Raw genomic sequence first — 16,277 nt, 5'->3', positions numbered from 1 at the left:
GTCTCGTCAGCCACACTCTCCTGGCTGACACTGAAGCTGTTCGCATGCCAAGAGACAAGGTGAAAGGGGCCAGAGGAATGTAAAAGGCAGAGGCTTGAAAACACCCTGAACTTTGAATGTGCGACTTACCCATAACAGGCCCATTGACAGATGACAGAAACCTTGCCGTTCAAGGTGGTTTAGTATAACCTCTATTCAATAACTGGCTGACCAGTACGTCGTGTAGATAGAGGGGCACCCCCTTGGGAAAGCAGACTAAAAATAAAAACCAGTTTTAAAAAATGAGCAGAGACATTAATGGTCACACAAATCACAGCAAAAAGAGATTTCACAGTTTTAGTAAGCATGTTACCAAACGAAGAAACAATGAACAAACAAAAATAGTAACAACAGTATGCGTTAGATTGTGATTATCTCACAATGCATATTTATACCAAATCATCGAATTGCACACCTTACCTATCATGTATATGCCATTTTTAATTGACAAATATTCCCCAATTAAAGAAAGTAAAATAACAAAAATCTTGGGAAGAAAAGTATTATTTCACTGAATACACAGAGATACTCCATGACAAGATAGAAATCCTGAAGTTGAAAAGTACAATACTGAAATGAAAAATTCACCACAGCAATTTAACGCAGTTTGAGGTGGCAAGAGAAACATTCAGTGATCCTAAAAATGGAAATTATCCAACCTTAATAACAAGAAAGAAGACTGAAGAAAAATAAACAGAGCTTCAGAAATTTATGCAACACCAAGCATTACAACATATACACAATGGAAATCCCAGGAGAGAAAAGAGAAGCTTACCAATTTTCATGAAAAACATTAATCCATACGTTCAAGAAGTTCAATAAACACCAAAGATAGTAAATATTTCAGTTGATATAAAATATATGTTTACCAATTTCTTCTCTTAACATCTTTGAAAGACGTAAATATTTAAAATATATATATATTTATAGTAAGTGTAAATACACTTATATTTTAATATATTGTTTATATATTTATATCCTATCTAATAAAGATGGCAGTGCTCACAGCCAATAAGGAGGGAATATGCTAATTGCTGCCACACCCTCAAAGATGGTGGCACCCAGTTCCCTCAGCTCCCTGGCCTCCTAGGGCAGGCCCAAAGCACAGGCAAGGGTGCAGAGATGGCCTGAAAATAGTTTTCTCTTCAAAAAATTAAGGTCACTGAAAGTTTCCTGTGGCAATAATTTTTCCTTTTCTATCCTGATAAGCAATAAAATAACTAATAATAGATTACTGATGTGTTACAAAACACTTATATTTTTCAACTAGGTTGTGCTTGAAGCTGTGACCTGGTTTTATGAGAAATCCAGATGCTACAGAGTAAACTGAATTAGCCAAAGTCTTTTGCAAATATTGCCTCAAGTTGTAGCAATTGTAATCAGTTTAATAATTGTTTTAGTCTAGTGACATCTAGTGGCAAAAGTGGTAAAAATATCATTACTATACATTAAACTACATTAAAGGGAGGCCATCTTATGAAAAAAGGCAAACTATGATATTTATTAGCATTAAAGAATGTTTCAATCTCTCTTTGGCCTATATCAGCGGTTGGCAAACTCATTAGTCAACAGAACTAAATATCAACAGTACAACGATTGAAATTTCTTTTGAGAGCCAAATTTTTTAAACTTAAATTATATAGGTAGGTGCATTGTTATTAACTTAATTAAGGTACGTGGTATTTTGTGGAAGAGCCACACTTAAGGGGCCAAAGAGCCACATGTGGCTCGCGAGCTGCAGTTTGCTGACCACTGGCCTATATAACTATTAACTTCTCTCAATAGGATTTATCATTTGTTTTCTTATCTTGTAGCTGGTACATATTAATCTTGATATAACATAAGATTTACTGAAACAAAAGATATTACTATTTTAATTATAAGTTAGAGAAAGCTCTCAGTTAGAAAGACTGAATAAAGAACAAAGCTACCCCCAACGATGATTATGCCTGCTCCAACAATCTTGCAATTCAAAACTGCATTGTTGTTTACATAATTTGCTTATATTCTAATATATAAAAAGCTAGGGGCCATCATGACCTAAATGACCAGACAGGTGGCCGAACAGCAGGGGGTCTGCTGTGGGGGTGGGGACACCTCTCTGCATGCCTGCACCAGGAGTCTGGTTCAAATCCCAGAGAGTGAGAATGACATAGGCTAAGGAACTTGCAGAGTTTTAGTGGGGGTGAAGTTGATTTTGAGGTGAGGCTGAGCAGAGGGCAGAGATCTGGCCAGGGCCCTGGCCAAGAGGCCTGTGGCCGGGTAAGCCGGCCATAGGAGGGATTAGTCCTGGTGACTTGGGCACTATAGAAAGAACAGGGTGAGGACGGCTTGGCGGGGACTTGCCCAGGGGCAGAAGACCAGGCAGAAGGAGGCTCTGCCAACAACAGTGGTGGCGATCTGAGTTCTGGTCCTGATGCTGCTCCCAGGGAACATTGGAGCTAGAAGGCACCTTCATAGCCACTGAATTCCCATTCCCTTTACAGGTAAGAAATCAAGGCCAAGGAGGCCTGGTTCAAGTGCAGGGGGTCAGCAGTGGGGGCGGGGGTGGGACCGTGGCAGTGGCAGACACCTCTCTATAGGGTCTGGTTTAAGTGCTGGATTGTGAGAGGGTGAGTGAGAATGACATAAGCTAAGGGACCAGCAAGGGTTTAGTGGGGGTTAGTTGTAGAAAGAATAACTTCAGCCATCGAAGATCAAACTGTATACCTCAAATGCTTTTTCTTGGATGGTCCAGGTGGTAGTGGAAAAACATACCTTTATAAAGTTTTAATACATTATATTAGAGGTTGTGGTGATACTGTTTTACTCACAGCATCTACAGGAATTGCTGCAAATTTACTTTTTGGTGGAAAAAACTCTCATTCCTAATATAAATGACCAATTCCATTAAATGAAACTTCAATTTCTAGATTCGATATAAAGAGTGAAGTTGCTAAAACCATTAAAAAAGCCAAACTTCTCATTATTAATGAATGCATCATGACATCCAGTCATGCTATAAATGCCATAGACAGATTACTAAGAGAAATTATGAATCTGAATGTTGCATTTGGTGAGAAACTTCTCCTTCTTGGAGGGGATTTTTGACAATGTCTCAGTATTGTATCACATGCTGTGTGATCAGCCATAGTATAAACGAGTTTAAAGTACTGTTCTTGGGGATGTTTCAGAAAGTTGTCTCTTAAAACAAATATGAGATCAGAGGATTCTGCTTGTAGTGAATGGTTAGCAAAACTTGGAGATGGCAAACTTGATAGCAGTTTTCATTTAGGAGTGGATATTACTGAAATCCCTGTGAAATGATTTGTAACGGATCTATTACTGAAGTTACCTTTGGAAATACTATGTCTATTAATAATATTAAAAATATATTTAAATGTGAGATTCTTTGTCCAAAAAAATGAGCATGTTCAAAAATTAAATGAAGAAATTTTGGATATACAATAGTATAATAATAAATCTTTAGACACTTTTGTTAATTATTTTAATCAGCTCATATGAGAAAAATAATTATATATCAAAATTCATTTTTTACAATGTCACTTTGCATTTCATTAGCTTTCTGTGAAACCGAATTTTGATAGAAACATTTTTAATTTCAATTTTATTTTTTCCATCACCATTTATCCCCTTTATCAACTCTCCTCACTCCTCTCCCTTCACCCCTGCAATCACTACACTGTTGTCCATGTATATGAGTTTTCTTTCTTATTTTTTCTTTTTTGCTCAATCCCTCTACCTCTCCCCAAAACCTCCCCACCTCCAAAGCTGTCTGCCTGCTCTCTATCTATGAGTCTGTCTCTATTTTGCTTGGCAGTTCATTAAATTCCACATAGGAGTGAAATCATATGGTGCTTGTCTTTCTCTGACTGGCTTATTTCACTTAACATAATGTTATCCAGGTCCATGCATGCTGTTGCAAGGGTAAGTTTTCCTTTTTATGGCAGAGTAGCATTCCATTGTATAAATGTAACACAGTTATTTTATCCATTCATTACGAAAACCTGTGACTTCTAAAAAATTCTTCCTCAATAATGAATTCTCAATGAATCTAAAATTTAACATACAGCCATCAATATGAATCAGTTTTAATAATACTGGAGTTTACCCAAAAATAATAAAAACCCAATAACATATTGAAAATACTCTTTTGATAACCACTTTTTAAAATATCTAGTCATTTAGTTAAATGATCTAACAGGTCTGTGATCTCAAGAAAAAGATTCATGTTCTAGCTCAATGTTTTCCAAAGTGTGATCCATGAACATAAGAATGCTAGTTTAATAGATAGTTGCCTTAAACCTGAACCTACTGAATCAGACTCTCTCGCTCCAAGTTGGGATCTATAACCAGAATTTTTTTAAAGTTTCTTCATCACATGGCACACAAACTAATTACTAAAATTCTTTAGCAGGTCAAAAAATATATTGTCGATCTGACAAAAAAATAAGTATAATTTTGATTCATTCACACCAGACAGTTATTGATATGTTGGTTGTTGTCCATTTGTTTTCTAAGGGAAGAGAGGTCAGTGCCCCTGACTAAATAGTCAAGTATTGCATGTTTTAAAATTTTTTTGCAGCACATGGGTTGAAAATTGCTGATCTAGAGGTCTATATTTCAAAATACTTAAGTTCACTAAGCTAGATGCTAGATACAAGTACAGAAGCAAAGTCCCAGCAAATGAAAGAAAAAGTTAAATAAAGAAGCATTAAGTTTCAGGAGATTTAAGTTTCTCTGAGATTTAATACAAAGAAACAAAAATGGATGCAGGCACAGAGATTATTGGATGAGGAAAAGAGTGAGGCTACTCTTACAAAATGGCTTTGCCTTCTCAAACGGTTTAAAGGACCTTTCGCTTAAGGTTACCCAGTTTCTGAGTAAGGCTCCCTTTACTGGTTAACAGCCTTGTTAAAAAGGTTATTTGAAGAGCTATTATACATACAAGACTGATTACATGGTAATCAGGAATAAGTGATCAACTTTTCTAATATGGTGTTTGGGTGGGAGAAATACACTCTTGGGATCAACCTGGGCCTAGAGTCACCTCTAAGCCATTCGAAGACGACTGTGCTCTGATTAAGATCCATTCTCTCGACACCCCATGTTCCAATGCAGAGATAAAATCTGACTGCTGGGAAACAAAGGTGTCTTACAAATGCAAAGACTTTCTACCTTCATACTATTTGTCTGGCTAATAGACAAGGAGGTGAAACAGATGTGAAGAAACTGGTCACTGAAAATCTAGCTCCCTCGCGTTCTCTTTATCGCCCTTTTCCATCGAGTCATTCTAACCCAGCTTTAACCTCAAGCACCAATTCTCAATGTCTCATGTGATTTGAGAGCCTTCACTGCTGTTCAATGAGATTTTGCTCTCCCAAGAAATGCCCCTAGCTCTTTTCAATTGTCAAAATCTACTTCACATATACCATGGTCTTCACAACCAAACACAAAATGCCCAACAAAGCTGTTTGGTGTCATTGAAGCATCTCTACTGTATGTTTGACCTTCCTTGTTGGTAACAAGGATAGTCTCTTCCGTAGTCAGCAAGACAATCATATGCTGTATCCAGGGTCAACAGCAAAAATGATAGGTCAATTGCAAAGAATGTGCTTATGCATGCATATGTGTATACATGCATATATTCATCAACATGAATAAATAGAATAATTATTTTATATATGTATATATAAAACATCAATATTGCATTTAGCTTGTGAATATTTCATTTATATGAAATGACATAAAATAATGGTAATCATAAAAAATATGAGTGGTTAAATTTTAAGAAATCTATAGAACTTGTTTAATCTTTAGCAATCTAACTACTTTGCATCAAATCTGCATTTTGACTGTGTTCTGTCATTACCATTTATTGCTACTTTCTAATTTTTTTAATTTTAATTTTCTACTAAATGTTTTACATTTCAAAATAAATTGGTAAAGTCAGACACTGCTATGACAAATTGTTTTGACTTAAAAAAAAAAAAAAAAAGAGGAACACATATTTGGCAGCTGTACGGAACATACATTATATTCTGGTATAATTATCCAAAAGGGTTAAAGACCAAAGAAAGAATCTGCTTGCTTATTAAAAATGCAAACATTACCTCAGTCATACAAATAGCCCCAAACTCGCCTGGCCGCTGCCTCTGCAGATCACCCACCAGCATCAGCATTACATCATATGACATTATGGAACAATAGTGAACTCTGTGTAATACTTGAATATATTGTTTTGGGAGAATAAACTGTCATTAACTTGAATAAAAGCTTTCTGAAATCAAACCTGGGGGGTAGAGCCCTCACTGTGTGGCCCTTTTACTACTTTGAGAAACAGCCTCATCCTGAAAGCAGTAAAGAGGGGAAAAGAGATCAGGGTATAAAGGCAACAGTGATGAGTGGCCCCTGCAGCCGCCCAGCGGACAGCTGGCCGGGCTTTAAATTACCAGACAGAACAATGTCAAAGCAGGAGGCACCTCAACAAATGCTGCACCTAAAAGTCCAAACAACCTCGCACCCAACCCTCTATGTCCTATTACAGCCCAGTGATTTGAACAATGGGCTTTGCTAGAATTGGGAACTGAGTCTTTTCCTATGTACAAAATTTTGACACACTTGATGACCCGATGCCAATGCAAGATAGGCTATCACTTGTAAGCCATGTGACTTTTAGGCACTGAATTTAAGCTCTGAGCACCAATGTTTTAATCTGAACATATGAAAAGAATAACAGCTATTATGCAGAGGCATGAAGGGGAGGGAATTAGCTACTATTATAATTATACTTATTATTTCCACCCAATTGTCCCCTTTGCCTATCTTTTCCACTGTCCAGGATGTTCCTACTTACTTCACAAGTGAAACATGAGCATCAACTTCAATGCGCACTGGCTTTGTGTGTGTGTGTGTGTGTTCCTGCAGTCTGGCCGTTGTCACATGTTGCCATTTCTTACTTTCATGACACTCTTACCAAGTGACTTCTCTACCTTCCAAATCCTAGATCACCTCTCAACTACAACTTGCTACTCACCAGCTTTCCTTTCTCCTGAAACTGTCCTCAATGCTCTCAACAAACAAGGTTTACAGAGGCAAAAAACAAAGCCAGAGCAACACAGCTAGCTAGTTGGTGGCCGAGTCCCAATTAAACCTCGGTAATCAGTGCAACCAAGTCCAGCTGCACTGCATTGACTGCAGTACACCTCATTAACTATTCACTTTCAGATCCCCAGAGATTATTTTAAATCTGAAGTCAGCTTCCCTTAGTATCAAGCCTTTTCCTAGATGTTTCGCTTACTGGTCAAGTTATTATCATAAATTATAAGTTATTTCAAATACTTAAGAAAAGAAACATTAATCTCAGAAAATTAAATATATTTCAAGGTTCTGAGGGAATCATTGTCATTTGTTTTTAGTATTTTCCTAAAGTGGGACAAAAATTGGTCACATAAGGCCTCATGCAGGGACTAGAAGAGTTTAGGAGAAAGGACGCAGTTAACAGCCATGAAAATCCTAACTGTGAGAAGTACTGCATGCATTTCCAGAGGGACAGAGTAGAAAGGTTTCCTTAAACCAGCGGTCGCCAACCTTTCAGACCTCAGAACCACCAGTTGACGACTGCTAGGAGAATACCAGCTCCCACCTCTAAGTTTCTAAAGATAAAAGTTATATCTTTTAATGTTGTTGTACAAGGATACGTAGAGATGAAAATTTCATTAATGTTGGCTTCTTTAGAGAATCACATAATTTCTCAAAATTATGAAAACTAATAAGGGGATGTAATGTGTCATTTTATGTAAGAGCCAGAGAGTTTACCAAAGTCTAACTCAAAGGTCCGTGAGGAACAGACTGAAAGCCTGTACTGCCTCATTAGTAAAGCAGATGAAGTTCTAGGAAGAATGAGTTGATTGATATATGGATCATCTATGAAGCACCATTTGTTTTTATATTTTTGTTTTCTAAGTATAGCGTGGAATAGTATAACTAGTATAGAATTTGACATCAGTGATGAAGGGTCAAGTTCAGTCTATCAGCAGCTATAGAATCTGGCACAAATCACTTAAACATATTTAATGATATAAGAATTAAAGGAATAATATGTGTATGGCAGGGGCTTTTAAAATATATAAATGTAAGATGAATTCTATTACTGTACACTGTACCAAGTTAATAAACCAGTACCTCATATTCATTTATACATCCTAATTTTTAGGGGAAAGGGAGACAGAAAGAGAGATTCTTATAGTAGAAACCCCACTCCATTACCAGTGCTTAATGGCGATATGAAAATAACAAAATAACAAAATAAATTAATATATTTACTAATTTAAAATTAACAAAAATATGAAATTATTAAATAAATAATAAAACTCATATTAAAAGGTAACTACCTCAATATACACTAATCAAGAAGGCTAATGGTTTGTTTACACTCTCCCTCCTCAATATATGCACTCTCCTCTCAACCAATACGGTTGCCAGAATTAAAAGTGTATTGGTGGTCATGAAGATTTCTTCTATGGATCTGAACTAACCAAACCATAGTCCAGACCATTCATGGAAATATAACCGGTAAGTGCTAACTCCAACATCATTCATTCATTTATTCAGACCCTACTCTATACCAGGCTCTATTCCAAATGCTGAGGATTAACACTTGGAACCAATGCCATCACACATTCTAGTGGAAAAATAGAGACGGTAACCAAATAAACAATGCAGTATAGGACAATGATGATTAACTGCTACCGAGAAAAACAGGCAGGGAAAAGGGCTGCAATTCTAAATAGGGCAGTCAAGGAAGGCTTCACAGAGAAGATGCCATTTAAGGAAAGACCTAAAGCAGATGAATAAGGCACACAGATATCTGAGAGTAGTGGGGCTATGCAAACCTTTCCAGCAAGTCCAGATGAGTCAAAATGCAAGCCTTACCTTTCAAAAGAGGTTGGAAGGTTGGAATCTCTTGCAACTTGATGACATCAGGATCATTGCTGACGTTCCGCGAGGCCTGGGAGCCCTGAGCCACAACCACAATGTCATCCATCTTGGCTCTGTGCTTAGCTGGAGAAGGAGTCACTGAAAATAAAGTTACACCACTCAGGAATTGCATATTCATTAGCCACCCCTGTCTCATCAAAGCTGTTTCCACTGTAGTTATTAAAAATAATATTTTTATACCCCCCCAAAAAAAATGCTAACTGGATTTTTTTCTGCGGCAGAGGCCCATAAGGGAAAAGAATCATGGAGGAACTCCATTTTCTATCACAGTTTTAAGTAACTCAAACATTACAGAATTTCATTATATATATTCATGAAATTGTTTTTTGTAATTTAAAATATTTTATTATTTGGCACACAAAAGAATGAGCAAATTATGTTTTTGTTATTTCTTTGATCTTCTTGATGTCTATCCCTATTTCACCAATGAGGAATAAAGGTACAAAGTTTGGCTGTGACTTGCCCAAAGTCAACAGCGGTAGAAAAAAGAGTTAGGAAAGGAACTGGAGGTCTACAAGCTGTTGGTATACATGACCCATCCCTGCGGCACTGCGATTGCAGAGCTGTCAAAGCCACCTATCACAGCAAACCAAGTACAGATCCTAATTATGGGGGGATGGGGACAAACCCTGATACTCAACCCTAGATAATGGGTGTATTCCTGAGGCACCCTCACCCTTAAAGTTACAGGGATTAGTCCAAGGAGGTAAAAAAAAAATAATAATAATAATCAGTAGGTCCCTTCTAGGCTGAGGCAAAATTCAGACACTTGGAGGGCTGCTAGAGGCAGGTCAATTTCAGGTCTCGATGCAATCTACTCGGAGGGAAGTGATTCAAACGATCAAGGACTCACTAGTCCAGGACATCTTCCTCTCCCCAAATATGTTCCTGGCTGGGGCCAGAATAAACCTTTTCCACTCTACAAGGCAGATTGGCAAACTCATCAGTCAGGTTCTTAAAGGTCGATCCAAGGATGCCACAGAACTGCCCTGCCACCTAGAGGCTTGAGTTTCGTATGGCATGGCTTTCACTCTTCCAGAATCTTTTTTTTTTTTTTTTTTTGCTCTTTAAGAAATACCCCTTAATCTCTTGGTAATTTACCTAACGCACCCAAGAGTTAAAAGACTTATACACCTGTCACACATCCCTTCTGCAAAGGAACCTCTGAGACCCGTTTTGGAGAAGGCACCTGTTCTAACTTAGAAGTCCTGTACAGGGGTCCCTCCACTGTGAGAACCAAATCTCACTCACTGTGTCAGTCCCGAGTCCTACAGCCAATAGATAACTAGGTCATCTTTTAAAACAGGCTGTGGCTGGGAGACACAGCTGTTTCGAACATAAATAATGGGTATGGGCGCCCACGCTGGCTTAGCTGCTGTCACGGGCACTCCCTTCATCAGGGGGCCCAAGGCTGGGACAGATGGTGACTTAAAAAAAAAAAAAAAAAAAAAAAAAAAGGCACGGTGAGAGCTCTCGGAGCGTTCGTGTCCCAGACCCCACGAGGCTGGGAGGCAGCGCCCTCCGCAGGCCGCCACGGCCGCGTGGATGGAAGAAGGTGGAAGTTAGGGCACCGACCTGAGGAGTTCAGATCGTTGGGTCGGCTCTCGGCCTCCGAGCTCTGCTCGCTGCCCATGGTGCAGGCAGCCGCTGGCCGCCGCTCCGGCTGCGGGGCGACGAGCAAGGACGCGAGCGGGGATGGGGAGGCTACATCCAGTCGGGGTGCCGCAGTGGGGCGCTGCGCGCGGGTGGAGAATGGGGAGCCCGGGCGGTGGAGAATGGGGAGCCCCTCTTTGGGGAACGGACGCGGCCAGAGGAGCAGCTCGCCCGCCTCCTCTGGAGGAGCTCCAAGGAGCGAGAGGCGGGAACGGCAGGCTTCAGCCGCGCCTGCCACCGACGGGCGGCGCCGCTCTCACTCACTCACTCACTCGCTCCCGCGCCGCCCGCTCGCCGCTTCCGGGACGCGGATGGGCGGTGCCGGCGGCGCCCGGCCGTCAGTTCCGGGTTAGAGGGCCGCCGCCTCCCGCCCCAGGATGGGCGGGATCATTCTACCTAGGAAACTAGTTTGACGCCCCCTTAAAGGGCCCGACTCTCTGAAAAAAACAGACGGGGCCCCAAAAGGGTATGGTACTGAGCCGTCACCTTTAAGCATCATTCACACATTAGACACTTTGTCCCTGCCGTTAGAACGTTATAAAATAAGATAGGTGTGTGTGTTTTAAACTTTATTTTCCAGATCAGGAGAGGTAGACTCAGGGTCTGAATCCACAGTTGTCTGGGTGGAAAGCTCCTGTTTCAGCTCTGAAAGCTGGGCGTCATCCCCAAAATACTATTGAATACAATAGATGGTGAAAGAAGGAGCTGGAGATGAGACAAAAGGGTATGGGAGCATCTTTAAAGGAAAGTATTGTAGATGCCGCCGCAGTCTAGGCAACTTCCTAGGAGACCTTGACAATTATCCAATTATCCAATTATCGGCAAGCTGCCGTTCTGAAACAAGCAAAGGCGAGGAAGGAGCACAGGTAGTGCAGAACAGAAACTGTAGTTTGGGCAGGTCAAGGACTTAGACCTAGCAATGCAATGCCATCAGAGTTGGGACGTTCTGGGATTCTCAGAACTTTGCAATTGATTCCTATTGTTTGCTTCATGAAATTTCCAGCAAATGCCCTGAGATTTTATATATCTATAATAATAAAAGCATAATATGCTAATTAGACCAGACGTCCTTCTGTCCTTCTGCACGTCCTTCTGCACAAAGCCATGATTGCAAGGAAAGCCCAGGTCCCAGGTGCCTGTTGGGGGCTGGAGGGCAGCCAGAGCTGGGGCGGGGGGGAGAGGAGGAGGGAGGATTGCTCTTGCACGAATTTTGTGCATTGAGCCTCTAGTGTAAATATAATCTCAAAAAGAGTGCCAAATTCACTAACTGATTAAGTTCCTTCTATATCTCAGGCATTTCTTTTATTTTATCTTATTTACTTTTCACAACAACTCTGAGGCCCATAAACAGGAAACTTGCTTATGGTCACTAAGCAGAATTAGTATTAATAGTGTCTGATTTCAAACCTCAGGCTCTTTCCTCTACTCAGGATTAAGAAATGGGGGTGAAGTGGGGTCTGGGGGTAAGTACAAATGAATACAAGTTCGATGTACTGTGAGGATAGAACTAAAAACTGCCTGACAGGTCAAAATAAACTTCTTAGAGGTGGTGTTTGGCTATAATCCAGGTTCACACAAAACACCAGGCTGATAGGACTGGGAAGAACCCACTAGGTAATGTGACATTGCTCTCCTGGACACCCCTTCCATTCCCTCTATATTTGCCTTCATTTAGGGTGGGTGAGAGAGGAGTTAATATGGGGGAGCATTACTCATATGCTGGCTCTTGTTCTCCCTCCTCCAGATCAAAGTATATTTATATTGTATTCCATAATCTACTCCATGCTAATGTGGTGATGTTTTTCATGCTTCTTTTTATTTTTAAAAATATATATATTTTATTGATTTTGTACAGAGAGGAAGGGAGAGAGATAGAGAGTCAGAAACACTGATGAGAGAGAGTCATTGATCAGCTGCCTCTTGCACACCTCCTACTGGGGATATGCCTGCAACCAAGGTACATACCCTTGACCGGAATCGAACCCGGGACCCTTCAGTCCCCAAGCCGACACTCTATCCATTGAGCCAAACCGGTTTTGGCTTCATGCTTCTTTTTAGATGAACATTTCGTTCTAAAAGGGATATTCTGTCCATCAACTGACAAATGGATAATTATAGGGTATCCCCCCAAAATATGTATTTACACTGTAATAGATGATAGCTCAATTTTGAAAATGAAATGTATTTTATTAAAGACTGCCATTATAAATTATTCAAAGTGTGTGTATGCCTTTTTTTTTTTTTTTTTTTTTTTTTTTTTTTTGCAATACCCTCCTGGTCTCTACTGATCTGGCTAAGACATCTACTTATGAAGTTTTCCTTGTATGAGAAAATATTTTTTCTTGTTCCTTTTAAAATTCTCTGTCTTTGATTTAGACATTTTTATTATAATTTGTCTTGGATACAAATATTTTGCATTGAGATTTTGGGATGACAGATTAGCTTGGATATCCAAATCTCTCCCCAGAACTTTGGGAAGTTCTTTGTAAGCTTATTTCTTTGTAAGCTTCCTATTCCATCTTCCCTCTCTTTTCTGTCTAGGACTCCAAATGTACACACATTGCTTCTATAATAGTGTTCCATATGTCCCATAGGCTTTATTCCTTCTCATTTATTTTTCCTCTTTGCTCTTCTGATTAGGTAATTTCAACCGATCTGCCTTATAACTCACTGATCTTTTTTCCATGCTTAGTCAAATCTGCTGTTGAAGTCCTCTGTTGAATTCTTCAGTTCAGTTTTTTAAATTATTTCTTATGCTTTTTATCTCTTTGTTGAACTTTTCATCTTGTCCTTGTATTGTTTTTGCTGATGTCATTAAATTATTTTTTCTGGGTTCTCTTGTAGCTCTCTGAACATCTTTGGGATATTTATTTTGAATTCTTTGTTAGGCAATTCCTGGATCTCCATTTTTTGGGGGGACCAGTTACTGAAATTTTACTGTATTCTTTGTTGAGACATATTTCCCTGATTCTTCATGATCCTTGTAGCCTTGTGTAGGTGTCTGCACCTACAGACTTTATGGACTGTCTTCAGTAGGGGAAAATTTTTGCCTGCAGGTGGAGGCATATTGGAACATGCTGTGTCCCCAGTGGTATAGGGCACAAATGCAGGGGCTTATGGTAGCTAATAAGTGATAAAACCAGGAGTCAAGTATTCTAAAACTCATTATATCTCTAATCCACTCCCGACTACCTCCTCCTCCCATGTCTTTATGTTGCCTGGCAACCCATCCATCCAGTTTCCAAGGCAGAAATCTGCTTACCCTCGTCTCCCCATCAACCAATCACAAATCTAGAGAGAATTTTGTCTTAATTTCTTTTCTATCTCTATGCCCTGTTCTAGGTCTCCTCATTTCTTGGAAAACAGAATGACTTTGGCATCACCTTCTTCAATCCATCCTACATGAGTCTGGCAGAGAGAATTTTCTAGAATATTAATTAGGTCTCTGACCTGTCATTGCTGTACTAAAAACCTTGAATAACTCAGCATGTCTTTAGGATAAAGTTTAAAATTTAGCATATGGGATAAATTCCCTGAATCCTTAATAGTCATGCTAGTTTGTCTGTTTGAAATAGTTAGCTTTCATCTCTCTTATCTAGCTAGCTGAACATCATCCTTGAAAATTTAACTTGTTGAAAATTTATATCCACACCAAAGCAACACACAAATGTTTATAGCAGCTTTATTCATAATTGCCCAAACTTGGAAGCAAACAAAATGTCCTTCAGTATGTGAATGAATAAACAAACTATTGTACATCCAGAAAACAGACTATTATCCAGTAATAAATAGAAGTGAGCTATCAAACCATGAAAAAAATATGGAGGAACCTTAACTGCATATTATTAAGTGAAAGAAGCCAATCTGAAAAGGCTAAATACTGTGTGATTCCAACCGAAGGACATGCAAAAGGCAAAACTATGGAGACAATAAAATGATCAGTGATTGCCAGGGTCTGGGATAAGGAGGGGAGGGATGAATAGGCTGAGACAGAAGATTCTTAGAGCAGTGAAATCTTTATGGTACTATAACGGCAGATACAAGTCATTACACATTTGTCCACACCCATAGAATGCACAACACTGAGTAAACATATGATAAAATATAGACTTTACGTTTGTCTGAGTGTAACAAATGTACCTCTCTGGTGTTGATATTGAGGAAGGCATTTGCTTGTGTGAGGGCAGAGATTATATGGCAAATCTCCCTTCAATTTTGCTGTGAACCTAAAGCTGTTCTAAAAACATCGTCTATAAAAACAAAACAACAAAACAAAACAAAACAAAAAAAACCTGTTGAACTTACACCCTTTCTATCAGAAGTCTGTATCAGATGCCCCTCTTCTGGGCTTCCTTAGTTAGGATCTCCCATCATGACATTTATTCTTTACACAATAATTGATTCACCTGCCTCCCCCACTGAATATAAGCATCTTGAAGGTGGATTTTGTGTCTGACTGGTCTTCAATTTCCCCTGCAGGTGTTTAATACATGTTTTCTGGATAAAACACTTAAAAAAAAATACACCTCCACAGAAATGGGACTCCTAAGTCTCAGGAGAAGAGGATCAGTAATCTCCTCAGGCAACCGTGACTATAATTTTGAATTTAAACACCTACTTCGTTTTAATAGAAAAGTTCTTTAATCATTATTTTCATTATTATTATTTTAATTATGTTCACTGTCATCAGTGAAAAAATGCTATATCAATTCAGGGATAACAGGTTCACTATATCAAAACATTGAATCTGAGGTATCTAAGTGAGGGAAAGGTCACTTAGTGCCTAGTATGGATTAATCCTTATAGGGAGACTTAAGGAATTTGTCCTCTCTATACCCTGGACCCCCCAGTATATCACCTGCAGAGATAAAATATACTATACATCAGTCTATTGGCATCTGGAAAGTCACTCCAATGGGAAATCACTGTGGAATTTCTTTGTCTTTGATAAGCCTTTAACGTTTTTGCAGTATTATTGTAATTCAGGAGTAGGCTATCCTCTGAATACAGCTAGTAAGAGTTAGTTTCACACAATAGACCATTATTCATGGGCAGTCTTGGTGAACATATGCTTCCTGCAGTGATAAAGCCAACAGCTATATCCTAAAACTAGGATATAGCTGTTGGCTTTATCAGGGCCAGAATAACAATCTACAATTGCAGAGTGCTTTAGGTTTGAAAGCTCTTTCACGCCTACCACGGTGGAGATGTTGTCAAAGCTCAGACCTCTTGGCAAGTTGTCAGTGGTTTCATAATGTTGCATTTGTTTGCATGTATATGGGTGTGTGGGGTGGAGTGAGCATTGATGAAAAACACACTTCTCCAACCTATGCCCTCGTAGTTCTTTTCCATTAACCCAATCTACAAATATATTTTAGTTAACTATTTACTGAATACATACTAAGTACCAGTCACCATGCTAAATGTTAGGGGATATCTTTTAACAACTAAAACAGACACTGTTTTATTTTTAATCATTTTTCTATATCTATAAACAATAAATCCTGCAGAATCCCAAATGTCTTCCCTGAGGCTTGCCTTGCACATAATATTTAATTCATAAATGGACAACTCTCAGGATATGC

The 16,277-nt window shown here is 39.1% G+C and overlaps 1 protein-coding gene across 3 annotated transcripts in view; it reads right to left on the bottom strand.

Moving 5' to 3' along the window:
* BORCS5 (BLOC-1 related complex subunit 5) overlaps positions 1-11,050 on the bottom strand; it is a 66,905-nt gene extending 55,855 nt beyond the window's left edge. Inside the window, exons 1-3 of one of the 3 annotated variants that reach the window (XM_045587758.1) lie at positions 10,807-10,954; positions 10,615-10,774; positions 8,974-9,117 (exon numbers count right to left, since the gene is read on the bottom strand). In XM_045587758.1, coding sequence (XP_045443714.1) covers positions 8,974-9,117; positions 10,615-10,672 — 202 coding nt within the window. In that variant the 5' untranslated portion in view covers positions 10,673-10,774; positions 10,807-10,954. The other 2 variants (XM_036457871.2, XM_036457870.2) reach the window with 2 other exon arrangements.
* Positions 11,051-16,277: the final 5,227 nt, after the last annotated feature.

The sequence above is a fragment of the Pipistrellus kuhlii genome, unplaced genomic scaffold (genome assembly GCF_014108245.1).
Source record: "Pipistrellus kuhlii isolate mPipKuh1 unplaced genomic scaffold, mPipKuh1.p scaffold_m20_p_3, whole genome shotgun sequence".
NCBI lineage: Eukaryota > Metazoa > Chordata > Mammalia > Chiroptera > Vespertilionidae > Pipistrellus > Pipistrellus kuhlii.
Note: the sequence above shows the minus strand (reverse complement) of the source record. Positions and strands in the feature narration are given on the sequence as shown.